Below are 27,427 nucleotides of genomic sequence, written 5' to 3' on the forward strand. Positions count from 1 at the left end.
AACAGCTTTGCAGAGGACTTGGGAGTCCTGGTAGAACAAATTTCAATATTTTAATACTTGAACTAAAGTTTTCATGTCCCTCTTGGTTTTAATGGTCCTCTTTGTGGACTGGCCAGCAAATCTGGGCATAACACGGCAGCTGCAGGGGGAGAAATGCCAAAGTTCAAGGAGCAGCCACTGTTCAAGAACCAGCAGGAGAGAGCTCAGCACTCAGCACAGCCAGACTCAGAAAATGCAAACCTGACAGGAATTAAATCACGTTCTGGTTGATCTTTACAAAAAGAAAGTAACACATTTAAAACACAAGGACTCATTGCTGAGGCTGCTTCTAGAAGAGAAACAAAGAAGTATAATTTAGACAAAGTGTTCAAGGCCATCAAAAAAGAAATGGTAAAAATGATTGCTTGAAGATTTGACACACAAAATACAGAGCTTCTTTTTGCACTTAACAAAAAGGAGAATATTTTATGTATGCAGGCCATACAGCAATGAAGTTTAAAAGTACCATCAAAAAAGAGACATTGACAATATAATAGAGAAAAAATGCTGCCATCAGGATGATTTAAGCATAAGGAATCTATCAGGAATCTATCACCTTATCCAACAAAAGATACCTCTCTGCTACAAACCTTCCCCCAGTTTATACTGAGTCAGTGCTTTAATACTTTTTCACCAGAAATGAGCCTGAGTTTGACAAATGGTGCTGCAGCAATGGAAAAAGTCATTGTGCAGAAATTGCTGTCTTCCAGTGTCTGTTTTTAATTAGGTGGGAAATAAAAATAAGGAAGGAGAGTCTACTTGGAACCTGCTGAGTCTCTGGATGGGAAGCATGGATGCATCTCCCATGGAAACAACTGGAGTCCTATCCAGCTGTAAATACCAATAAATCACCACACACTCCACATTCTTCTTTTTTGACATTTTTATTTATCAAAGACAGGACAACTTCTGTATTTAGAGTGATGGGAAAGATCCCAGGACACTTTCATAGCTACAATAAACTCAACCAAAAGGTACATTGTGGATTACATCAGGGATTTGGAACAACACCCTTGTTGTGACTGGTGAACTGGTGTCACTGGTGTCACTGGTGTCACGAGCACAAGTGAGGGTCCTCAGGAAGAGGATATCCCATTGGCAATGGACACAACTCTGGCAAGGATATGCCAGCAGCTCCAGAAGAAGAAAAAGGAGGATCTGGCATCCCACCTGACTGAGAGGGTCCCCAGGTACCAGAGATTGTCCCAAGGTCTGTCTCCACCACGGAGCAGAGCAATGTAAGTATTTCAGAATTTGACCTCTCACACCTAGAGATGGAGCAGGTATTATTCATGCTATATAAATACACACCTATACTGTGCATTGCCATTTATGGAAAATTAGTTCTGCAAGATTTTAATACTCTTAGGTGGAAGCTTGAAGGGTTAAGTTTACATGTCACTGTTTTCAACAAAACCCAGAAGCAAACTAGGTGGGGAAATAAACTACATGTGCCATTTCAACTCCTTAGCATTTTATAATTGATTTTCAGTATACCAATAAATACTCAGTGCAAAGCACATGCTCACTTAAAATCCTAAGCATTTTAGGAAAATCCAAAAAGAAGCTATCACATGTTGTCTACATGCTCACAGAAATATATATATTAAAAAAAAAACGAGAAGTGTTTCTCACTTACAGCAATATTTTGGTTTTGGCTTAAGAAATGTCGATGCTTTCTCCCAAAATAACAGCACTTGACAAGGTTATATCATTGGCTTGCAGAAAAAAAAACAGGTACAGTGATGGGAACAAAGTATTTACATGACTTGAAACTGAATATTTCCATATTCATCACAAAGACTGCAGCAAGGTACACTTATGATCCAACACTTCTTGTGTTGAGGGCACTGCTTGGTTTGTGACAAGGAGGATCCAAAGCAAAACAAATCAAAACCCACAGAAATGCCAACTAAAAATAATGACCGTTTATGGGACAGGAAAAAAATGACAGTTTCCAGCAGAAAAGCTGTAGTGTTCCTTCTCCTTCACATCACCCACTGGAGTTTGCCCAGGTTCTCCACAAGGTAACATGACTTCCCTAGAGCTGATCTTCCCCATGAGCAGGGGGACAGAACAAAACACCCACTAAGTGATAACAACACACAGAACAGAACAGACAGAACCTTGGGAAACAAAAATTACACAGGAATATTTCTGCCTATGGACTGGAGTTGAAAATATGCTATATAGAAAAGAGTTAATGCTTTTGTATAACTTCATCTTGAAAGGACAGCTTACAAATCAGGATTATTACAGGAGCATCCATAACATGGCCATTACAGAAGCAATACTGAAGGCTGCTTTGTTAACCCCAGTAATTGCACTCTCATTGCACAGGTCATATTGGCAGCAAAAGAATTCAAAATTATCCAACAGGAAGGAATCAGCAATTTCATTCACATTGCACTGGGATGTCTTCCAGCAGGAGAAAGTTCTCAATTTACCTATGGAACAAAAAAAATTAAACAGATTAAGAGAGCATTGACAGTAACACCGTTTTTCGTACTGAGAGAGAAGCAGTGCTTAGACTGCCACTGTTATAGAGAATCAAACTGTGAGGAGAGGGCAAAGCTCAATCTGTGACAGGGCCCATGGTGTAAACACAGAAATTGGATGGAGGCCTTGTGGTCTGTGTTGCCATGGCATCAGGGGGCAGCGGAGGGAGGCAGAAGCTGCATGGTCTGGTTCTGTGACTCCACACCCAGAAATGTTGCACAGATGCAGCACAAACCTCCTACCAAGAAATATTCTGCGCAAAGAGTGCAAGGTCTGACCACAGTCCCACACACAGCACTCTGCACAGCAGTAGCTAATAAGCTATAAAATGTACCCCCAATTTTGTAGCAAACTGGAAATGAGAACCTGACATGAAATTTCAGGGACAGATCACTGGGCTTGTGATCTGTCTCTCACCCTCCCCAGAAGAGACACTTTTGGTAAAGTCTTGTGTCTTGCAATTCATGGGCCATTTGTGCCCCCCAGCATCAGCCCTACAGATTTGTTTTTGCCACAGCCATGCACTTCCTTTTTTAAGTTCAAGTGTTTAGAAGTTTCCAAATTTGCTTCCACTAGGAATTTAGCAGCGTGTATCCAATTTACCCACTGGGAAATACAGGGTGGATCCTGAGTGATACCCGGCATCACCAGCCAGCTCAGCCTGCATTCACAGAACCATCTGGGCTGAACAAGACCACTGAGATCATCAGGCCCAATCTTTAACCCAGCACTGCCAAGCCCTCCACTAACCCATGTCCCCAGGTGCCACATCCACATGGCCTTTAAATCCCTGCAGGGATGGGGACTCCAGCACTGCCCTGACAGCCTGAGCCAGCACTTGACAGGGCTCTCAGTGAAGAATGTGCAGAAGACAGAGCTGGAAGAGTAGATGAGGGTGGTAAAACACTGGCACAGACTGTCAAGAGGAGTGGTGGATGTCCCATCCCTGGAAACATTCAAGGCCAGACTCTCAGCAACCTGATCTAGTTAAAGATGTCCATCCTGAGACACAAATCACTTCACCCTCAGGAAAAGAGAATTTATGTTAATAGTGTCAATTCATAAACGACTGAGCCATTCATCTGCAGCTTTATTTTGTGGGCTACGCATCCTTTATCTGTTTTCAAAGACTAACAATTTATATTTGAAACTCAATGCTGTCTTTATTTTTTTCCAGCTCCCTTGTGTGGGTTTTTGTTTGTTTGTTTACTTATTTTTTAAATTTGGATATACAGCTATTTATTGTACATGCTTGTATAGCTACAATTCACATATCTAAACCATTACATTATTGCTTGGATATAAGCATGACCTTAAAGAGTATTTGCAAGTTCCTTTTGAGTGAGGCTGAGATATGCATGCTAGGGCCAGATTAGAGGTGTCCAGGCAATGAAAGCTGATCCAAGTGGGTTATTTTAGGTCTGTGGGACACTGTACATACCAAATTTTAACTGCAAGCAAGTGTCTTCAGTTGCTAAGCAGGTGCTGTTGGTCCTGCACAGGGTAGGGCTGTTATCACAGTGGTAACATCTTAAGGCAGAACCTAAGACAACAAGGGTTTATCTTCACTGAGTATTAAACTACTGAGACAGCAGCATTAAAAAGGAAAAGGAAAAAAAAAAAAAAAAAAGAAGAATCACTTATCTGCATCTAACTGTCACTAAACATATGCCTGGTTATTAAGCTCAAGACTTCAGCTAAAATTGTTAAACTCAAGACTTCAGTTAAAATTGACAAGCTTATGTCAGTGCACCAGTTGAGGCTGGCAATTTTGATAGGCACATCTTGAAGCATGTATTTATGTCACTTTTAAAAACACCATTATCTACCTGCAGAACAAGATGTTCGTTTGCTCCTTTAATCTGCTCTTGAACACTGCCTTTTCCAGGCAATGACAGATACTTGCAGCTGAGTTTTTTTCTATCCATTTTTTAATTCCATTTCCTTTCCCTCTCATACTACACACTAGTTTCCAATTCACACAAGAGGAATCCCATTTTCTAGCAGCAAAACACCAGTTTTCTGCAGCATCACATCCTACCCCGATTCTCTCTCCTGAGAATCTCCTGTTCTGATTGTCTTGACCCAAGACAATCAGAACAGAAACTGAGCCCTGCTTCGATGGTTACTGACATTCCCCACAGTGGTATTAACTAATCCAGGCCTTTCTCACTGGTTTTCCTCCCTCTGGCATTTTTTTCCATGATTTTCTCAGCCTCTGCCATAACATTAAACCACTAAGTCCCTCTCTTCTACTCACCAGAGCCACAAAAAGCAATCAGAACAATGCAGGTGGTCAGCAAGATGCAGTTCATCTTGGTCATGCTTCTTCCCTAATCTGAGGGCATAAAAGAGGTAATAGAAGTTTATTCTATTTAAAAGCAAAGTGCCCAGTGATGAACCGAGGTTTCAAAACTTGTTTCAGTATAAAAGTGAAAGCACTGTCCAGGAAAAACAGGGAAACACAAGAGAGAAAAATAACTGCACTTTCCAAGGGAGGATTTTTATTCTGAGAATAGGATTTTTATTCTCAGAACTGACATTTGAGCCCTGACAGGCTCAGATGGGTCTCCTCTCTGATTACACCACTCAACAGGCCTCCCAGTTTCTCACAGCTACAAATGCACCTAACAAAAAGAAAGGTCTCAAATGCTTTTTCTCTTTTAGCAATTCCCCAGTAAGCCTGGAGCCAGACTGCTCTCCTTTCTCCTCTCTCATGGAGTTGCAAGAGGTTTGGCTGCTCTGCAGGAGCTTTTGCCTCTCCTCTCCCAAAATTTCTCCCTCTCACTGAGGGACTGACACAGGCAATAACTCACCAAGTGCCTGCAGCAGTGGCTCAGGTCTCCATGGCTGCTGCAATCCGTAGGCAGCAGTGAGATGGTAAGGTCAGGAATTTTTTTTAACATAGGCAGCTCCAAAGCAGAGTCCTCAGACAGGTTTCTGCACACAGGCTCTGCACTACAATCACAGCTCCTGCTGAAAAACCTCTGCTACTGCAGAGGGGGATGTTCTGAGGAGGCATCAAGCAGACACAGCAGGGAGAGAGGGACCGCACTTGTGCTAGAAGGACATGATTTGCGTTTGTCTTTAAAGCCCAAGTGGCATTCAAAGTTCCAAAATATTAAAGGTATTCAGGTAACAAGTTTTACATCCAATAAAACTGTCACTGCTCTTAATTCTGCCTGCAAATGTAAGATTTTAGCATGGCAGACCTTAACCATTTCAGGATGGAGCTTTTTCCTCCAAGGACACTGACTGTGGACTTGACAAAATGGGTTCACAACAAAAAAATATTTAAATGCTTCTCAACCTTAAGTTTAGTTAATTTTTCTACTGACAAAAAGTCCCAAACCTCATCAAACAAAAAACCCAAACCTATCCAAAAGAACCTTAAGAAATCCCATCCAATGACTTAAAAAACCAACCTGCTCTCTTTTTTCTCCTCTCTGTATGACTTACTGTTGAGCAGAGGGGAAACTATAAAAAACAAAACCATAATGTGTAAGATGAGCTTATTTTCTGGGGTAAACAACTTTGCAAGAAGCCTTTCAAGTGCCAGAGGGTTGTTCCACAGTGATGGGGACCTACAGCAGCTCTGTTAAGTCTGGTGGTTACAGCAAGAGCCCTTCTGGACAGCAAACAGAACCGCCCTGGGAATCTCTCCATCCTCCAGGAGTCCTCAGTCACCCATGTGTCAGCAGACAAAAACAGCTTTGCCTTTTAGCAACACCAAGTCATGACCAGCATAAATATAAGGCAGATGAATAAAAATCATCAGAGCCAGCAAAACAGGAGTAATCCAATGCATCTGTTTCTGGGAAAATAATGGTTGTGTGTTTTCAGAATTGTGTAATCAGGAAATTCCAATCTTTGAAAAGCAATTACTGTACCTAAAAACAGCAATTCAAAATGTGGCTTAGAGGAAATTAAAGAAGAAAACGCCTCCTAAACTGAATTTTCTAAATTTTTTGTATCATCCGGCCCATCTCAATGACAAGAGACAGCAACTGCCACAGCGCGGAAGGCTCAGTGCCCGGTTGTGAAACAGAATTTCTCTGCAGTCCCACCAGGGAGGAGGCAAGCGGACAAGACCCGCTGCTGCTGTCACCGCAGACGCCAGCGTGGGGGCACAGGGGAGAGGACGGGGGGAAGAGGACCGGGAGCGGCATCCCCGCGGGGAGCAGGTGTCGCTGCCTCCTGGCCGCGTTCCACCGCCCAGCGCGGCCGCTCCGCGCCTCGGCCCCGCGCCCGGCCCGCGCAGCGAGCGCAGCGCAGCGCACTGCGGTGCGGCCGCCCGCAGTGACTCAGGGCACGGCCCCGGCCCCAGCGCACCTGCCCCGGGCCGAGCACGCACTTCCATCCCACCGCTCCCCGCGCTCCCGGCAAACGCCGCCGTCCTCCCGCTCTCTGGCCCCTTCCCTCCGCCGCAGCGGGACCTGCGCGCTCCCCCCGCGGCCAGCGCTTGGCCTCGCCGGGCTCCCGGTGCTGCCGCCGCTGCTCCGCGCTTGTCCCGCTCACCTTCCGCGGGCAAATCCTGCCGTGCGCGGCGAGCGGCGACGCGGGGCGATGCTGCCTCAGCCGGCGCTGCCTCTCCCGGCGGTGCCGCCTCCGGGGCGGGGCGGCGGCCGGGAGCCGCTGATGGAGCCGAGGCGGGAGAAGCGCTCCCGAGGGCCGGGCGGCCACAGGGAGGTCTCGGCCGGGAAGGCTGCCAGGAACGCGTGGGCCACCCTCCCTCACGCGTCCTGTGGCCATCGCCACTTTGGGGTTGGAGGGGAACTTCAGGACCATTCGTTCCTGCCATGGGCAGGTGTAAGAAGTGCATATTATATGGCTCTACGCAGATATTTACTATATGTGTTATGGTGTATTGATCAGTATCCTTTAAACCTTTTAATAGTATGGTAAACGTAGTTTTGTAGTTGTGAAAATGCGTTATTTTATGGTTGGATTTTCGGAAATATTAAAATGAATATGATATGTGTTATGTTAGAAGTTAAGCGGTATGTATTCTTTTAAGTACTGTGTTAAATATAGTTTTAGGTTATAAAACATATGTTAACATATATTAACATTTTAACATAATGTTAAAATAGAAACTATGTATGTGGGATATTTTTTTAAGAGAGGAATGAGGTACTCACACCAAGCTAGCAGCCACAGGACACCTAAATCTTTCAGAGAAAGAGAATTTATTGTTCCCTTGTCAGAAGAAACGAACTTCTTCCTGCCTCTCTCAGCTCTGAGGACACCGTCAGGATTATGAGCAAGAAGTTGACACTGACCAGACAGAATCTTTTGTTTGAATGGAATTTATGCACAATGTATGAGATGTATGAATATGCAACAGGCTCTTGCTTTTAAAGGTTAATCCTCTGTTAACGTGGGTCCTTTTTCAGGCTTATTTTGCCCAGAAAAAGGTACCTGGACTGTCTGTAACTCCTTTGTTTTTATTGTCTCATATCGTCCTAATCCTAATTGTCCAAATTTTTATTACTCTATTACTATTTTTGTAACCATTACTATTAAACTTTTAAAATTTTAAAAATAAGCAATTTGCATTTTTCACAGCTGGGACACCTTCCACTATCCCAGGTTGCTCCAAGCTCCATCCAACCTAGCCTTGAGCACTTCAAGGATGGTCACAGCTTCTCTGGGAAACTTGTGTCAGGGCCTCACCATGCTCTGATTAAATAATTTCTCCCCAATATCCCATCTAAATCCAACCCATTATTTAAAATCCATTCCCTTTGCCCTGTCACCCCAGGCCCTTGTCCAAGGTCCCTCTCTCCAGCTTTCTTGGAGGCCCTTTAGGTACTGGAAGGTGCTCTAAGGTCGCCCCAGATACCTCATGGTATGAATTAATAGACAAATGAAAACAGTGTTTTAGAACACACAAAGGAAAAACCAGGAGTGGAAAGTGGCACATTCCTCCACAGGTACCTGAATCTAGATTTAAACATTCACAACCCAGGAAAACATTGAACAGCAATAGAAATGAGGACCCCAAAATTATTTTACTAATAATTAGATCCATGCTATCTAGGAAAAAAAAAAAAGTTCAGTGCTGACTTGAGGACAATATGAAATTCCTGTAAAACTACCAGTTATATTTAAAAAGGATTCTTAGATTTATTTTTTAACCCACCTAAACTGCCTATTTATTTACTAAACCTAAAGCAAATCCTAAATCACCCAGAACTTACATCAGATTCTCTTGGTGTATTGATTATCAGTTAGCTCAGTATATTATTTTCTGTCTAAAAGATTTTGCCTCTGTTTAAGCCATAAATAAAAAAGGGATGTAAGAGTAAGATGCTTTTGGATTATTGGATGCAGCTTATTAAATGAGAATCCCCTCAATTAATACTATAGAAAAAAAAAATCCCATATTAATTAACTTAGCTGAGGAATTGGGAACAAGGAACTTCAGCCACAGCTGAACACTTACCTGTTTGTCCTTGCCCAAAATCTGGCAAGAGTCCCTCCAACAGAGCACATGTTTATCTCTATGATCGCAGATAAATGGTATTTCAAACTTGACCTGAATTTTGCACCTTAAATTCTTTGCATAATTCTTGAAAAATTAAACAGTGAGAGAAAAACATACCACCAGAACACTGGAATAACTTGCATGGCAACTTTCAGTTGAGCTTCTTTATTTCACTGGCTGGCGCACCACTTGTTTTTCTCTCTGTGATGCAGTGATGGCAAAGAAATCATGGCCAAAGATCCCCTCCATGAAACCATTCAGCCAGCAAAATCCCACAAAAATGTTGAAGAAATCCTAAACAATTATAAGGAGACTGTCAGCATAGGGACAGAAGAAGGACCAGAACAGGTACATGTTTGTGTTGGCTGTAGCAGGGTTTCACCACAAGCTGAGTCACGGGTGTTCAACAGGGCTGGTTTTAGCTGGCCAGGTGAAGTCCTAACCAAGCACTAGAATCAGATCTGAGCCAGGAGAAGGTGGCAGAGGAAGGACATTCCTGTGATTCCAGTGACTACAGCACGTGTTGGGCAGCTGGAGGCGCTGGAGTGACCCTGCCCCACACCTGTGCTCACCCAGAGCAGTGAGGTGCTGGCTGCAGCAGCGGGACCCTCTCCTGCTGCTCAGTGAACATTCCCACAGTCCAGCAGTGCTGACAAACATCACCAACTCCTTTGTTTTCCATTTCACATTGATTCCATGATTCACACCTCTTGGGAGGGGTGAGGAAGAGCCACTGGCTCCAGCCCCACTTCAAATGCACATGTGAGGAGCTGCCAGCTCCAGGCAACACACCCAGTGCTGAAATAGCTGCCTGAAGCAAAGCAACACCCTTTGGCCCGCTACAAACACACTGGTGCAATCCCTCATTCCCTGGCCTGGCTGCCTCCTCACTCCAGACCCCTCTGCCACTGGCTGTGCCCAGAGCTGAGGCCTCAAACCCCGGCATGGCAGCACTCAGGGGCTGAAAGCACAGCACTGTCCTGGATCTTGACTTCTCCCACAGACAGCAAGAATTCCAGCTCAGAACCACTCCCCAAAAATGAGTGAAACTGCCAAGAGTTGGCCGTGTTTGTTGTGTAGAGTCCCGTGCCCTTGAGCTGATTCCACTGCACTAGAACATAGAGATCCTGGGAGGAAACTTCCCAAGAACAGCCTCCAACCATGAGGGTTTATCTGTCCCTGCAAACACACCGCACACTGACAGCCCTGCAGGAAGTTCTAGTTCCACCAAAACCTTCTTGTACCGATCCTTGACCAAACTTTTGTGGAAATTTCTTACCCCTCACAGGTAATAGTGTGGTAACCCTCAAAAATCCTCGTGTTTTGGAAGCATTCCAGCAATTCAGTGTTGTGAGGGACAGCACAAGCTGGTTTTGTTTTTGGAGATGTATCACCTAATGACTCTTGCTGTAGGGATCAGACTCAATATTTGTTTTACCACCTTGTGCCACTGTGGAAAATGCACCAGGAAAAGCTGCGAGCACACAAAGAATCCAATACCTGGACTTGCAAAAAAAAGTGAAATCTGGAAATTAGTCAATAATAGAAAATTTGAGTTGGAACCACAATATACCAGTCAGTCTACCTCATAAAACCCACAATAGCTGGCTGTCAAAAGAAAGGACTGACTACACCAGTGCTGATCACAAAATTATTGCTCAAGTCTTGGCAAAAACAGTCCCACATAGCACTTGAGAACAGAAGAGGCAGTTGTTTATTAATGACAACAGAAACAAAAAAAATAAAGCAAACAGATGCTTATTTAAATATAAATCTTCTAGCCATCTGCTGTTCTGCCAGCCTCCTATTTATTTTTTTCTTTTTTTTATTCAGTTACAAAAATTCATCCAGGGCTCAGGAAAACATGATACATAACATAAATTTGTCACCTATGACAACAGCAAACATCATGTAACAGAAAAAACCCTCAAAATATATTTACAAATCCATACTCTGTAGTCATTGAGAAATTCCTTACTTAACGAGTGGCAGATTATGCATGGACACTACATTCCCAGAGGCATTCTCCAGTCAGAGTCACTTAGCATAAAATCCAACTGACAAATAGATTGTCTATAAATAAGGCCCAGTTTCACTCCTAATTTATACATTTTGATGACCAGAAGTTTTTGCTATTACTATGTTAATAAAAAAAAAAATAGCATAACAGCACCTAATCTCACCCAAATGGGATATTCAGACCAAACTGCAGGTTTCATTCTTAGCAGCAGTTATCCAGAGCAGAAACTCACGAGAAAGGACAACAGGATACACCCTTCTAATGCTTTGTATAAAATCAAATCCCTACACCATATTTGCAGTATGATCATAAGTAGGCAATACTTTAAAGATGTGAGATATGAGTACCTTGGACTATCAAGCTGTTTCACACTTCAGAAAAAAGTAAACAAAGCCCAAACACCTTCCTCTTCCTCTCCCTCCCTCAGTTTTCCTCCCTCTTCCCCCACTTCCAAACCAAGGAAATAGAAGTTATACTCTTAATGAATATGAGAACTGGCACCAACATTCATGCTAGTTGCCCTGATGTGCAACAGAGTTCATTTACAACAGTCAGAAATATTCCTATGCACTAGCCCTGAAGAGTTCAGCTTATGCAAACTGTTTGGGCAAAAATCCCAATACAGCATCCAGAGGGTGCAGGAATGTCCAACACTGTTCGTGGATCTCAGAAGTCATCAATGCCTGTGGAATCTTCATCCACTGCAGAGTCACTGGGATTTGCTGCCTAATACAAAACACACCCAGGTTTAAATCAAATCTTCCCTTCCAGTAATTTTAAGAAAGCACTAACAATTGCCTAGAAAAGTCTGGGCTGCATTATCACACCCATTAGCTGAAGCAGACATTGTGATCTACATCCTAAAACCAAGGTTAATTTGCAACAGAGGAAATTTTGCCAAACTACTTGACCTTTCACTCCCTAAGGATCCACTGCGTTTCAATATTCCATACCTAAATTATGTAAAGCCACAGTTCAGTAGCTCAGCTGTACACATTTTCTTGGTGGTTTAGGCTGTCTCTTACTAAAGTATCTTAAAAAGAAAAGGGTCATTACTTTTAAAATAGGAGTGGAGCAACAGAGAAAAGCAAATTACTTTTCCAATCAGCTGAAGGGAAAGAAGTTAGGAAGGCAGTAACAATTCCCAAAAATGTGAGCAAGAGTTAAGAGATATCATTTTCTGTTAGAAGCACGACATCTGCTGGCACCTACTCTTAGAGGCACTGGGAATGAGTGTCTGAAATGCTGGGATAAACCTGTCACAGTGTGCAAGCAGCTGCCTGCTCCTGAGGAAAGCTCACAGCTCCTCAGTGCTTGCACTAATACTGGGGACAAAATAAATCAAGAGCTCTTCTCTAAATGTGTCAAAGAAAAGGGAGAAATTATATAATTAACCCACAATCTCCAAACTAAAACTACATTATAATTAACAGCAAGTGAAGTATCTTGGTGATTTGCAAAGTCATTAAGTGACTTCATGAAATGCACTTTCAGCAAGAACTAATGCACATCACAGGCTCTACAGTTTTTAAACTGTCATTAACTAGAGCATGTCTGAAGAGAGAGCTACATTATTATGGCTATAATTAATGAGTGTTCTCCCACCAAGGAGGGAGCTCTGAAACCCAAGCAGTTCATGCAATGCCATGCCTGCAGGCACCAGTGAGGAGCTCTGAATCATGGGGAGTGTTTTGTATGGAATCAGCAATACAAACACTACTTGAGCACTGAAATTTTTGTAGTTTTTACAATTTTGGGGTTTGTTTTAGCCAACTGCCCCTCGGCTTACCATTCATGCAGTGGACACCTTGAATGCTGGACACACCATATGAAACCTAGGGATTGTGACATTAAAGAATCTGTCCTTGTTGTAGAGGCAGTGGAAGGTGTAGTAGCCCTCCATGTATCCAGAGGTTGTGGTAAATGTGGTACAGCTGGTGTACTCGTAGACTTTCCCTGGGCTGATAACTGGGAACTCTCCTGTGGGTAAAATATCACATCACAATAGTAAGGACTGATGGAGAGCTACCATTGAGCAGTTGCTAAAGACTTGCACTCTACAACAGACTCAGGCAGATCACTTGGTATTCTAGTGGATGCATAAATTGATGCTCAGCAATTATTGATATTATAAAAAACTGGAGAGGTGTTAAGCAGCAGGATGTTCAGATACCCCTTACAAACTTGAAAGCCAAAACAGAGGGACACATCTCTTTTTCTCTAATTTTGATACAAAGCCCACAACCCAGCAAACAAGCAATAACAGAATTTTAATAACAAGAACATTAAATACTCTCTCCAGCAATTTTTCACTTACCAACTACTCCAGGACCTTGGACTTCTTCCACATCACCTTTGGCATTTGTTATTCTCCAGTATCGACTCTCCAGCTGACAGGCATTCTCAGGAAGGGCATCTTTGGACATTTCAATTCTAGAAGCCAAAGAACATAACACAATCCTTTCAAGAAATGTTTTAGTGCCCTTGGGATCACCAAGCAGACTGGGAAAAGAAAACACCCACTAAAGTAGCTCAAATCAGTTGGTAGGATCCACCTCCACGCTTCACTGTCTTTTACCTGTTTCTAAATCACAAGAGCTGCTTGTAACTGCTTTCCCCTACCCATCATTGTAATTTAGCAATTACCAATTTGACTGAAACTTTGTGTATCTGACCAAGTAATGATCAGGATTATTTTATTAAAGAGTACAGCATGCTGTGCACCTCCTGTTCATTTCAAAACATTTCTGAATGCCGTGCATAAACTTGTTTTGAACATCCCACAGGTCTATCCTGCATTGTATGAATTAATTCAGTTATTTTTACCTGATTCTGTAAGTGAAGAAATAATGTGGGGGATGTACAGAACTGAGTTCAGGTAGAAAAGAGGTGGACACAGACACAGTGATATCTTCTGTGGTAGCAACACAATCTTTGTCATGCACATACCTGCAGAGAGGAGAGCATTAACTCTGCAGACAGCTCTGCACATTCAATACAGAAAACTAAACACAAAAAGTGGTTAATTATTAATAATAACTAATAAAAACACTTGTTTAAATAGGGATGTGTCATTATTAAAAGAAAACAACCTAGAAACTCTAGCAGCAAATTTATTTACAGATCCAAGGACTTGGTTCTACAGCATCCCAGTTTGACAGAATTAAGGTTCTTGATCGTATTTAGAAGAAATTGCAAGTGCATGAAGATTTAAACACCAGAACAAGTCCTGCTTATTTACATATTCAAGAGACCAATTAGCTGAAATATTTGGGTTTTTAGTAACTCTGAACAGTCCTGCAGCAAAATCACACTCATGGCACACAGAATAAATATCATATTGTTTGCTAAACTTCAGATAACTTATAATGCAAAATTCTGGTCCCATTAATGCAAAGGTACAAGCTCTGAAGATTCGGGTTGAAAAAATAAAGTAGCTTTAAGCATTCTGGTTTACATGTTTATTTTCAGTAGTTTCATGGGCTTTCACCTCTCCCCACCACCAGTTTTTGTATCAGATACCTCAAACTACTTGGGGAGAGGTAAGCATGCAGAGAAGCAGCACCAAAACCTGGCACTGAGGTTACAAATCCCAGTCACAGTACCTGAAAATCTGGTCTCTGATGATAGGATAACCTCCAGTGACAACTTTGTTTACATAAGATGTAAACCATTCCAAGTAAGATGTACCTAGATGGCAAGGAAGGAAAGCATTCCTAAGGATGGGCAAATTTACCACTAAGCACATTACAGTGAACACCTCAAGGAAAAAGTTTAAAGCTTTGATTATTTTCATTAAAAACTCTCAGGCTTATTGAGATGAGTCAGTCAATATTCCAGATCATTCTACCAACAAGGATCATTAGGAGAAACCAATTAAATACTAAAGAGTTCAGGGTGCACCCTCCAGAAATGACACAGCCAACAAAGAATCTCTTAGCTAAGTATTTAACACTATAATCAGGGTCTTATCACTTGGATTCCATATGGAAACCTTCTAAGGAATACTGCAGCATTTCTTCTCCTTTAGAAGAGGGATAAATCAGAGACACACTCTGCACTCCTCTACAACCTCAGAAGACTAAGGCTGTATGTCATTGTGGGATTTTGTACACTTGCAGCCATTGTCTGAGAGCAGCTTTTCACACACCCACAGCCATTATTATGGAACAGCTTGATTGCTAAGCACACTCTCAAGCTGTCACATTTAATTCTCAAAGAAGAGAGTTTTACAGGCCAGCTCTCTGCACAAGAATTTCTCAGCCATAAATCTTCCAAGCATTGCAATATGGAGTTCAATAGAAAAGTAGAGAGTTCAACTGTTTGTCAACATTAGTGATTCAAAAGTGGATTGAGGCTGAGCTACCAAGAAATTATTATCCTTGCCTTCCCTGGTGTGTTATCAAGTACTCCCACTCCTGTTAGATTAAGTGTACTTACCACTTCTTCCTTAGAGCATGAGCTGTGTGTGCTGTCCTTTGATCTTTTGGAATGCTAAGGGACTCCAAGTTTATTATCCTCCTTTCTGTCACTAATCCACAAAATGCAAACCTTGTATAAAGTATACTGTGTATCAAGTAAACCTTGTATAAAGCTCTGAATGGAGGAAGTGGATCTATTTACCTGCCACCTTTAAAATGCTAAGAGAAATGCTGTGCATGGAATTTCCCCTCCACCCATGGTAAACCAAGATTAAGCCAAGTGGAACATTTCTAAATACATTGGATGATCCCACAGTGACTATTTTATTTTGAATATTTAATCAGAAGTGTTACCTGTAATGAACATAACAATAGTAGATGGATTGCGAGCCATTTGCTCCTGAAAGGGAAAGAAGTTTAAGGATATATTAGAGAGCACTGGACTTTCAAGGTTACAATATAAATAACACTTTCCCTATATTCACTAAACCTGAAGCCTTGACACATCACTATAGTCCCAGTCAGATCCTCAGACATGTAAAACTCACAGTGCTCCCATGACCACAGAATTTACAGCTTCAACTTCCCACCAAGGCTCCTGCACTACCAATCAGCACAGAAGTCCTGTGGGAACACAGACACATCTTCCTTACTGGACACTGGTAGAAGATCTCATATTTATTGCGTCCCTCCACGCTCTCCAGGGCCATGTACTGACTGAGGCCAGTGTGGATGCAGAAGGTCAGGGGCAGGCACTGCTTGAGCCCCAGCCTCTGCTGGAAGCCCCCGGCCGCCGTGTCGATGTCCAGCAGGTCCTCGGAGCGGTAGTGGTTGGACAGGGCCATGCTGCCCATCAGCCTGGAACAACAAAAACAGGGAACACCAACAGGAGACATCGCTCACAAGGCAAAGCTGGCTGGTCATCTTCTGGAAACTGCTTCTTTCAATGCTCTAGATGCATATGAGACTGAGCTGAAATCTGTAGCCATGATATTTTCTGAAAAATCCTATCCTTAGGATTTTTTTCCTCCGGAGAAGCTGAGAGGCCTCAGGAACAAAATGTAAACAATGATTATCTTCTGCTGTGGAATGCAACAGGTGGATCTGTGATTGGGCTCATGTGGTTGTTTCTAATTAATGGTCAATCACAGTCCAGCTGTCCAGACTGTCTCAGTCACACAGTCAGCCTTTGTGATCATTCCTTTTCTATTCCTAGGTGGCCTTCTGATGAAATCCTTTCTTCTGTTCTTTTAGTATAGTTTTAATATAATATATATCATAAAAAAATAAATCAAGCCTTCTGAAACATGGAGCCAACATTCTCATCTCCTCCCTCATCCTGGGACCCCTGTGAACACCACCACAAAAATCCAAGTTGAACGTCCACATGCTGCACCAGGTTATTAGTTCACATCACCCTGGCTTTGTGGAAGCATCACCCAAACCTGAGTGTACACTCCACACCCACACTCCCAGCTGGGAACACCAGGGAAAGGCAAATGAGATGCAAATTCCTGCAGATGCTGAGCAGATGCTGTTATGAAAGCAGTGATTCAGGTGCAAGCTTCCACATGTCAGCATGCTAAGAGCTGTCCCATCCTGGGCAACAGGTTCCATTCCTCTTTCTCCTTAAGAAGTCTGGCCTGGAATAAGCACCTTCTACAGAAGCTGTGCCAACATGCCAACACAGAAACCTGAAGGCACCTAACAAGGACAAGTCCCACATAGTTTCTGATCTAACAACCTGCTGCACAAACTTCCACTGCCTACCCCTGATCTTCCCAGTATTCATCCCCCATGGGACCACACCTTCCGTGGAAACCTCTCTCCAAGCTGGAAGACTTCCCCAGAGCTTTGTGTCTGCTCCAGCAGCCCCTCCATAGCCACATCATTACAGTAGAGGCTTTTGGGAGTGAAACAGTGGGAAGAGAGGATGCAAATGGCTGCAGAACACCATTTGAAATCTACAGAACTAGGGCACCTATCTCCTCTCTTAAAAAATTTTGAAGTCTCTCCTAGAAAACAGAACTAGAAATCATCCTTATGGTTTCATAAAAGAGTTCCTTGAATCCCTTCCACACATAAAACACTCAAATTGGAGAAAGCTACACCTTCTTTATGAGTGAAGGTTTTGGCAGAGCAATATAAGTGCACTCCTCCCTACAGATATTGCAAAGATTTGCTGTAGTTTTCCATCTTTTGCTTCTGTTTGCAGCACTTCATCAGCTGCTTCAAACACCTAATTTTTCTACAGCAGAAATACCAGAAGCTTTGGTCATCAGCCTTCTAACCCTAATGTAAAAGGGAGTTTTTCACTGCAGAAACTGCATAAAATATAAACATTTTCTACTGAGGAAACCCAATTTGCAGAACTGAAAATTTGATTCTACCTTAATATGACTAACTGGTTTTAAGTCATTCCCTAACCATTTTAAAGAATAAAAGAATTACTAAAGAATGAAGCTTAAAGAGTGCAAGGGGCTAATTTACTTCTGTAATACAAAGCCAAACTTCAGGGGAGCAACTTGCAGTGCTATGATTAAAAGTCTAACAGCTGGAAGTTTAGAGTTGTTGCAAAAAACTGACAAGGGTTCTCATTAGGAAAAGGGGAAGTGTAAAAATAATTTGAGCAATTAGAAAACCACCTTGGGCTTCCAATTACTTCCAAGATTAGAAGACAGCCAATTTTGGAAGTGTCACTTAAGCGGTGACTCAGTCACAATACATTTAAATGCTTCATTTATCCTGTTCTGGGGACATTTCACCTTTTAATAAGTGTCTAAGAAATATAAAAGGAACTGGTACTTGGTAAGTAGCTTTCAGTCCTTACCCTGGAACAACCAACTTCTGCCCATTATGGATACGGAATGAACACCGATAGTCATCGGGGAGCTTGCAGCGGATTTGTGCTTCCACAGCATCCAGATCTTCCTCCCTCACACTCTCTGGAAAAGAAAGGATGGTGCAGGTATTTCAAACACAAAGCATGGAATTTGTAAATGCCCTCATCCAACCAGCATGGACTCAAGTCAGAATGTGGTGGCTCCACTGTATGCTGGGTGGCACACAATGAGTATCACATAAACGTGAGAGGAAAATGATGACTAATTGATTATTTAATACAGCCCCAATCTCAGTCCAGTGCAACCTCCACAGGCCTGAAAGCAGCAAATGTTTATAAAATGGAAGGAACCTTTCCCCCACAACACTGCCACAACTGAGTCCCAGTTACAGCTCTCAATCTCTATTGATTTTACTCTTTCATCACCCTAAGGGTTGGTTCTTTCAGTTTCCAGTTCCATCAGTGACACAGAAATGCTGGCTGCCCCCATCCACCTGGAACCTGAAGCAATAAATGGGTTGTAAAAGGGGGATTTTCAAGTCAATAACACAAAGGGGTGGAGAAGAACTATTCTTACATTTCCACATGCACTTCAGGGGCACTCCAACACCCTCACTTCCAGTAAAAATTGGTCTGTTCCAATCCATTTTCTTAAACCCCTTTTCATACTCATTACCTGTTTCATTAACAGGACATAAATTAACAATTCATTGAAACAGTATCCCTTACAAATGGCATGAAAAAGGCCTAAATTTTATCTAAAACCTGCCATCGTTATGTAAGAGTGGAAATTAGTAATTTGAAATTTGTTAGTGTCTTTCTGTATATAAATAAAAGCTTCACATTCTGTCTTGAAAAGTACTAAGAAAAACATAAGGATCCAGCACTGTCCAAGCAAACCAAGAAAATGCAAAATTTAAATGGGAAGGAGATTATCTGTCTCTTAACATTGTCTCTTAAGAGATTATTTGTCTCTTAATTTCACAGATCCAGTTAAATTAGACATCATAGTTTAAAAGTCAGCTTCATACAGAACACTGAAATGCAGCTGAAAATGTAAAAGTTGTAAAAGTTTTTTGTCCCCTATACCAGTAAAACCAAAACTCAGTGTAGCTGTGATTTATGAGCTAGAACACTGGAAGTACTTCAAGGATTAAAATAGAAACTGAAAACAGAATCTAGGAGGGGAGTAAAAAAAAGGGAAAAATTAATGTTCTACCTCTGGACCACTGTAAGACCTACAGAAAAAAATAAAATAAAACTCAACAACATTTTTTTGTTTGGCTTCAGATAAGAATGTCTGCTTTCATGTGACAGTGTTTTAATGAGGTCTTATGAAAACTTTACAAATAAAATCCCACAAGCAGGTCCTCAAAGCAAAGGAGTTACTACACTAAAAAAATAACAAACAATAGGTCATAGCAACCTAAAAGTATGATCAAGACAGAGCAGTCCCTAGAAAAAAATCACCTTGACTTCAGAGAATCTTTGGATCAGTAGGAACGGGCCAAGGACTCTGCCTGTGTTTGTAAGGAAGGGAGAGCACATCTACTTGACTTTCAGGACTGCTAATTAAAGCACACACCTTTCATGAAAGCAGCATGAGGCCTCATAACAGGGGTTATTAGGCTGGGTGAACCAAGCTACTCCCAGGTGTGCCAGGTACCTTTCAAAGAGCTGATCATGCGCGGACACCACTGCCCCAGGTACTGCTCCAGGTCATCCCAGGCTTTTTTCAGCGTGGCATAGTAGTGGATGTACCTTCCTAAATCAGAGTAGGTGCTGATGAAGATGGCTCTCCAGCTCTGATTCCGTCTGCTTTTTTCCTCCCTAAGGGCACATGGAGAAAATGTGTTCAAATGGCAGCTTGAAAAGACTTCTAAACCCAAGGAGTTGGTATTTGTTATTTGGCAGGAACAGGATGCATAACATTAACCCAGGAACACTCTGTGCCATGTGAAGCTACACAAACTCAATTAATTCCAGCATCTATTCAACAGCAAGTTGGAACAGAATTAGGAAACATTTGGGCTACTTAGGGGAAAATTTAGAAACAATACTCCCTCACACAGAGTGCCTTCTGAACAGAGCTCTGTCTGGTAGTGAACCTTAGAGCTGGTGAAAAGTTAATTCACATCCTTCATTACTCAGCTTTTCTCAGCTATGGAGAAGCTGAGAGTATGAGCTGGATGTAAGATGGACTGAAAATCGTCTGAACAATATCTTTTAGAAATCCATTTTCATAGGAAAAAAAGCTTAAAACAATCTCACTTACTCTGAAATGAGCCAGTATTTTTTGCAGTGTCTTTTCCACAGTGGGTCATGGCTTGATAGCTGATTTAATCTTCTATTCAAATAGCAGCAACTATAAACATAAAATCATTAAATGTGACGGCAGCAAAACAAACAGGCAGAAATGCTGTATCACACATCGCATTCTCATGAAAAAAATGCAGAGTTTGAAAATTATTTGGCTGTCCTTTTAGAGCTGTGCTTACAATGGTTAGAGCTCTTCATCACAGTTGTGTAAGTCATGAACTACTTTTCCACGCACTTAAAGAACTGGCAGCAATTAAGTACTTTTGTAAAGCAGGTCACCCTGCAGACCTACACCAGAGTAAACAGCGCCTGAAAGATTCCAGCATGACTCCATTCCACCAGTGGAAAACATTCCAGTAGCACAGGATGCCATGATTTAAATCCCTTTTTATCTGGATTATCAGGCTCTGCCCCATCTTTTCCACAGTAAGCTACAGAAACCATACAGTCTGAGTATTACAAACTTACTTTCCTCTTTAAATTGTTTAAATAACAAACTTTGAAGAAAGTCTCCAAAAGACACCATCAGTTCAAATGTGGCAACATCACTTTCTCTGGTAGCTTGTTCTACAGTGCCACGTGTGTGTTTCAAAGACTGTGATTAGCCCCAAATGAGGGCACCAAACAAGGTTCCAGTTATTGCTTTTGGAGGTTTTTATAAACTGTTTAAACTAGAATTGTATTAGTATCTCAAAATCAACCTCAAAGTGATTCTCCCATATTCCCTGACATCACCCCTTCCATCCACATCCCCACAAACAAATTCAATTCACACCTGGACATCTGGCTGTGCAAAAAATTTATGACATGGGGATTTTTTATATTTTTAGGAGGTGGTAAACTGAAATATCCCAATGGAAAAAAGCCCTTGCAGAAATCTATTGTACTGGTGTTTATCAATCAAGCCTGCCATTTCTGGAAGGGAGTAAGTCACCACAGCACCACAGGAACATGTGGCTTCAAACATGATAAAAGAGAAATGCAAGCCATTCTCACTAATTACACTAACAATGGAAAAGTTGGCACGGGATCAAATATCTAAGGGCCACCATAACAACTGTTATCACTTTTGCTTGTGCTTGATGTCTTTTTTGCTGATATCCTAACAGAATTCTCCCTGATATCCTTATCATTCTTGACTAATATTTATTAGGGGTAATAAAAAACTAAAATCCCCAAATTTCTGGTAATACTCCGTTTTCTTCTTATGCTTACTCCTCTCTCTTTGATTAAACACTGTGGTTTCAATCACTGCCAAACCTTGCACTTGACTGCTGAGGTTTTACCCAAAACCACACTCTCATCTTCACTCTATGATTCATAACCCTTCAGCCTAAGAGGCACCTGCCACTTACATCCAAGTTTCTTTTTTCCCCTTAAAAAGTCACCCTATTCCATTTCGTTTGGTTTTCCTCAAACGGCGGAATACATTTACTAGCAGCAAGAACACGCTTTGTTGGCCCGTTGAAACACAAGCTTCGGGGAAATACTGATTTCACAAATTTACTTACTGCTTCCTTTAGGTACAAATACATACTGGGGGAGAAAGAAACAGATTCATTGAATGGTTTGGGTTGGAAGGGACCTTAAGATCAATGCGTTCTCCTATCATAGGCAGCGACACCTTCCACTAGCCCGGGCTGCTCCAAACCCCGTCCAACCTGGCCTTGGACGCTTCCAGGCATGGGGCAGCCACAGCTTCTCTGGGCAACCTGTGCCAGGGCCTCACTACCCTCTTAGTAACAGGGAGGATTTCATTTTGTTAGAAAGATGACGGTAAAAGAGGGGAAAGCCCGGTGCTGCTGGAAGGGAAAAGTACTCAGACCGTGTCCTCCCCTCAGCGCTTCCTCCGGAGGCAGGCAAGCCCTTTCCCCGCACAGCCCGGGGAGGGCTCCGCCCGCCGCGCCCCTGCCATGCTCCCGGGCCGCCCGTACCTCACCAGATCCCGGTAGTCGAGGAAGCTGAGGATGAGCAGCAGGGGGTCGGTGGGAAGCAGCTCCAGGCTCAGGCTCGGGGAGAGCTCCATGTCCGGGGGCGCCGCCATCTTGCGAGACGTCCCACGGACGCGCCGCCCATCACGCCGCTCTCCGCGCCGCCCGAGCAGCGCCTCCCGGGGGCGGCGGCTCCGTCGCCTCCTCGGGGCTGGCGTATCCGCCCTCGGAGCTCCCAAATCTGCCCTCAGAAGTGCCAAATGAGCCCGCGGAGCTCCCAAATCTGCCCTCAGAAGTGCCAAATGAGCCCTCAGAAGTGCCAAATGAGCCCTCAGAAGTGCCAAATGAGCCCTCAGAACTCAGCCCTCAAAATTGTGAATTCAGCCCTCAGAACTCCTCACTCAGCCCTCAGAACTCCGAACCAGAGCTCAGCTGTCAGTCCTCAGAACTCAAAACTCGACTCTCAGAACTCAATCCTTAGAATTGAGAATTTGGCCCTCAGAACTCAGCCCTGGCTCTCCTGAAATTCAATTTGTGTGCCAAGGGGTTTTGGTCAGGGAATGGCCTGCTTCTCACAAGATCAGCTTCTTAGTGGTCTAAATGGACAATAATAAGTGGGCAAAACTGAGACAGGGAAAATAAATTTACTGAGTTGAATATCATCAAAACAATGTCACATGGTCAGGAGGATCACATTTTTATAGGAAAAGAACACTCAAGGTATGACAGCTTCACAAGTGATAGATGCTACTCTTTTAATGCCCCTCACCTTTAGAGAGTTAAATATTCTTATATGAAAGGAGTTATTTCTTCTGCATGATTTTTTTATGCTAGATATAATTTTCTTTTCTCTCTTCTTTTTCGGGTATCAGTAGGAATTTAATGATATAATTCATTGTCCTAGCAACACTGCTCAAATAAGAGCTGGAAAAGAACAGGGGTGTGGTTTTATGACTGGCACTATTGCTAGCTGTTGGGGAGATTTTTGTCCTTTATAATTACGATAATTGTAAAGTTTCCTGTAGAGCAGAAAACACAATAGCAAAAGTATATTTGAAACACTAATAAAATTATATTACTTGTGTTTGTCCTTGGGTTTATGGCCCATGAAAATCTAATAATGCAGAGCCAAGAGAAGGTCCATAATTCTTTATGTCTTTCAGGTTTTGCCAAAAGCCTGGAGAGTTTTGCTTCTAGCACTTGCATAGACCCCAGCTGTTGCTCAAGGGCTCAAGCAGTGGCGAAGATAGAGGTGGAGGATCTATAGGAATTAGTTATAAAAATTGATTATCACCTCTGGTCAGGCTAGAGGCTCCTCAAGTGCAGAAATGGCTGGCAATGGATGTCCTAACAATTATTTAAACAAAAACATAGTAAAATAGAAATATCTGTTGCTGAGACTGAAGGAAAAAAAAGTAAACAAAAAGCAAGCAACCAATCAAAACCCACAGAACCAAAAGCCAACATGAACCCATTTGAAATTGTACTATTTCAGTGTTTTACCCACAGCAGCCTTTGCATCCTCCATCAAATAACTGACAGATGCAGAAACTGTGACACCAGTAAGTTATCATGGAATTTCCCTAGCTCAGCCTAGACATAAAAGTTCTTTTCCATTTCAATAATAGAGCCTAATTTTCCTTCCATTATCACCGGCCATGGAGCCCAAATGGCCAAATAGATCAGAGGTACTCATCAGGCTGGAAACTGCTCAGATTGCTCTGCGTGTCCAGTGTTTAATCTGTGAGAGATGATGAGGCTTTTAGCATCCTTCATTTATTTTTACTTCTTGAAAATCTAATGAAACAACACACTGGGGATCTTCACTGGGTGCTGAGTGTCTCTGGAAATTCAGCTAATGTGCTCAGGTTTTGGGGAATGGGCTCCTCTTCACAAGATCAGCTTTTTACTGCTCTAAATGGACAATAATACATGGGCAAAACTGAGACTTTGAGGGGAGGAGGCAACTTGGGGAATTGATATCAAGAAAGAAGCTGAGGTCCAGAAAATTTTTGTTGTTATTATACTGTTCTTATTGGGTTTGTTCTTTGCTGTAGCAAAGATGCAATAAGGTCAGGGCTTCACAGAAATAACCAGGCAGTGACCTTGGCTTGGAAATCCAATCATGTAAAATTAACCAGAACACAAGGAGTGACTGTAATAAAGAGCATAGAAGGAGCAGGGTAGGAGAATTCAAAACAGGAGCTCCAAGATCCTGCGGTGACTCTGGTGAACCACACAAACATAAAGACAGTTCAGCAGGCCTTCAAACAGAGAGGGATTTACATATGAACTGATAACAAATCGCATCTTCAGGCTTCACAAGAGTGAATCTCAGATGAGATGTGAGAGATGACAGGGAGGGAGCAGAGCCAGAACTTCAGGGAAATGCCTACATGAATGAATTAAGTACTGCATGGGAGCTTGTTGGACATTTTAGTAACAAATGGGATCTCTGACAGAGCACAGCTTCAAGCTGCCTCCTGACACAATGAGACAACAGCTGAAAAAATCCCTGCCTTGTTACAGCCACATAGACCCAGGACAAAACAACAAAACCCCTCTCAAACCTCACACAGTGGTAAATTAGCCTTGGCAGCTCCACAGCCAAATGAAGTCGAGGGATGTTGTCATCATATTGCAAGAGTCCTATTGTCATTACATTGCAAGGGTTCCATATTGCTAGAGTTTCCTACCTCCTTGATGGTTCTCATAGGCAGCTCCTCCAAGCACTGCCTCTTCCCTCTTCTCACAGCAGCCAAGTGACTCCAGATCCCCTCAACCAACCAATCCACTCTTTTATAACACTCTTCTTTTTACCAGCTACAGCTGTGGCCTGTTAAAATCAGGCCTGCTCCTAATCTTTAATAATTAACCCAGCTGCAACTCTTTTAGGGGGTAAGATTACTTTCTATACTACCTATATTTACTTATATTCTATCTCCCTACAAAGGGAAACTCCAAAAATCAACCAATGGACTTCATCTGGTGCTTACAAAGCAACTGGAGTCTACTCCCAGCTTTCATCCTTCTGGACCACCTGCCACATGGATGCTTTTGCCTGCATCGGTTGCCTGAGGTTATCAGAAAGTCTGCATCAACGTGGCTTCAGGCTTGTCTTTGGTTATTAGCAAATCTTTTTGTCTCAGATTCTGAACTCCAAAACGGGTTTGAAATATTAATGTATGTTTATAGAGCTTGGAATCCCACTTGGAGAGCAATGTTGATAGACTGCTCTTTTTTTCTTCAGATCAGAGATTCCACGTTGACACAAACCGTAGCCAAGTTTTATTCTTTCACAGCCTAGCTTAGCTCCAAGTTGGTTTTCAATTAATATAATCCTCTCACAAAAATCAAATGAAAGATACTACTACAAATGGAAGCATTACCTGGGAACATATAAAAAGTAAAGTTTATTTACTTTAGAGAGCGTGGATGGCATAGAAAGGCATGATTCTTGCCTCAGGAGCACTTCTATTTTCACACAATTCCAGTGGTTTCACTGTGTGTGATTCCAAGTCCATGATGTAGTTCATCGCCTAAGGGATGTGTGAAAGACCCCACTGAAAGGGGCTGCAGGAATATTTCATGATCCCATGGAAAGTCCCAAGACCCTGCTTGCTTTGTGTGGGAGCTCAGGAGATCTTCCTTTACCTGAGGAACATAGAGAAGAATGAGGCATCCCTGCAGAAAACTGCTATTGAGCCTTTCCTGACCTGAAAAAACCCCCCATGTGCATGACCCAGATAGCAGCTCACTTTTCAGCTGCACACACTGTTCTTAGGTCATTAGCTGAGATTGTTAATGAGGCAGGCAGTCGGTCACGGCTACAGTGTGGGGTTTTTTGGCTACTGACTCCTCGAGCCAGAGCACATTCATCAGAGCATGCAACAACAAATGACTGAAGTGCTGAGCTGCATTTGGAGAGGTAACACACAGATAAAAGCCTCCAGAAGCCCTTTGCAATTCCCTTAGTCATCCATTCCCACCGAAAGCTTCTCTTTGGGAGTTTCCAGGAGGCCTGGTGCAACCTTTGGTTGTCCTTTTGGTCAGAGCTCTTATCTGTGCAGCGCAGACCCGGCCTCTTTCTGCTTGCGCTCCTCCAGAGCGGTTTTTATGGGATAAACAAGCCGCATTTGCTGATGCACGCTCCCTTATCAGCTGGACAGCACGCTTCTTCTGCATGGTGGGTCACGCTCGCTGCTGGGCCAGCTCCAGGAATTCCAGGGCGGCCACATCACCGCTCATCACAGCCATGGGCTGCAAAAATCACAGCCACCATGTGGTGGGGCCTTATCTTAGAGCCCACCAGGAGTTTCCCGGTGTTGCAAAGCATCTTTAGGTTGATAATTGCAGGTCTTGGATCTTGGATCTTTTTAATGAGATAGCAACATGATAAGCACTGGTTTGGAAAGCTGTCACGATGCCAGAATGAAGGCTATGTGCCTTATTGAAGGAGAATGTCACTTTCATTGTGTTTCTTTAAAATATAAGTAAATAAGTAAAGCACTTCTGTATCTCAAAACCAGATCAGAGCAGTTATGAAACTCATTGGTAAAGTTGTCTGAAAAGAGATGCAAGACATATCTGAGGAGAGAAAACAAAAACCCTATGAATTTTTACCAACCAACCCAAGAAGTCACAGCCCTGAAGAGGAAACATCTCAGGAATTGCATGAAACATAGCTGGTTCAGAGCTAGTGGACTACAGAAGGAGCTATTTCTCTTGGGTCACGGCTTTCAAAAGTTATTTCTCTCTCAACACTGCAAAGCAACAGCTTTCCATCACCCTAGTCACATCCTGTTACAACATTCCTTCCTGCCTCTCCTCCAGGTCCAGCCCCTCCACAGGAATCAGCCTTCTTGC

The 27,427-nt window shown here is 42.7% G+C and overlaps 2 protein-coding genes across 3 annotated transcripts; both read right to left on the reverse strand.

Moving 5' to 3' along the window:
• Positions 1–904: 904 nt before the first annotated feature.
• LOC136558084 (CD59 glycoprotein-like) lies at positions 905–7,177 on the reverse strand. 2 transcript variants are annotated; one of them, XM_066552363.1, is made up of 4 exons: positions 7,057–7,177; positions 4,799–4,876; positions 3,980–4,081; positions 905–2,486 (listed from the first exon to the last, which is right to left on the reverse strand). In XM_066552363.1, exons 2-4 carry the CDS (start codon positions 4,860–4,862, stop codon positions 2,293–2,295), a joined length of 360 nt encoding a protein of 119 aa, XP_066408460.1. In that variant the 5' UTR covers positions 4,863–4,876; positions 7,057–7,177; the 3' UTR covers positions 905–2,292. The 2 variants fall into 2 exon arrangements, with proteins under 2 accessions (XP_066408460.1, XP_066408461.1); XM_066552364.1 differs by lacking the exon at positions 7,057–7,177 and adding an exon at positions 6,871–6,978.
• A 3,542-nt stretch (positions 7,178–10,719) lies between these two features.
• FBXO3 (F-box protein 3) lies at positions 10,720–22,710 on the reverse strand. The gene is made up of 11 exons (XM_066552330.1): positions 22,565–22,710; positions 20,587–20,676; positions 19,978–20,141; positions 18,300–18,414; positions 16,123–16,327; positions 15,824–15,869; positions 14,654–14,738; positions 13,875–13,997; positions 13,366–13,481; positions 12,838–13,028; positions 10,720–11,774 (listed from the first exon to the last, which is right to left on the reverse strand). Exons 1-10 carry the CDS (start codon positions 22,672–22,674, stop codon positions 12,841–12,843), a joined length of 1,242 nt encoding a protein of 413 aa, XP_066408427.1. The 5' UTR covers positions 22,675–22,710; the 3' UTR covers positions 10,720–11,774; positions 12,838–12,840.
• Positions 22,711–27,427: the final 4,717 nt, after the last annotated feature.

Source organism: Molothrus aeneus, chromosome 6 (genome assembly GCF_037042795.1).
Source record: "Molothrus aeneus isolate 106 chromosome 6, BPBGC_Maene_1.0, whole genome shotgun sequence".
Lineage (NCBI taxonomy): Eukaryota > Metazoa > Chordata > Aves > Passeriformes > Icteridae > Molothrus > Molothrus aeneus.

Bases quoted from the DNA above. Each gene is read 5' to 3' on its own strand.
- LOC136558084 (XM_066552363.1), bottom strand. From the start codon at position 4,862: ATGACCAAGATGAACTGCATCTTGCTGACCACCTGCATTGTTCTGATT. The intron at 4,082-4,798 runs GTGAGTAGAAGA...TTGTTGTCTTAG, and splicing joins GATTGCTTTTTGTGGCTCTG to GTTCTGCCTTAAGATGTTAC. The intron at 2,487-3,979 runs GTATGTACAGTG...TTTGTTCCATAG, and splicing joins TTGCTTGCAGTTAAAATTTG to GTAAATTGAGAACTTTCTCC.
- FBXO3 (XM_066552330.1), bottom strand. From the start codon at position 22,674: ATGGCGGCGCCCCCGGACATGGAGCTCTCCCCGAGCCTGAGCCTGGAG. The intron at 18,415-19,977 runs GTACCTGGCACA...TTTCTTTTCCAG, and splicing joins CATGATCAGCTCTTTGAAAG to AGAGTGTGAGGGAGGAAGAT. The intron at 13,482-13,874 runs GTAAAAATAACT...TTTGGCTTCTAG, and splicing joins TTCTTCACTTACAGAATCAG to AATTGAAATGTCCAAAGATG.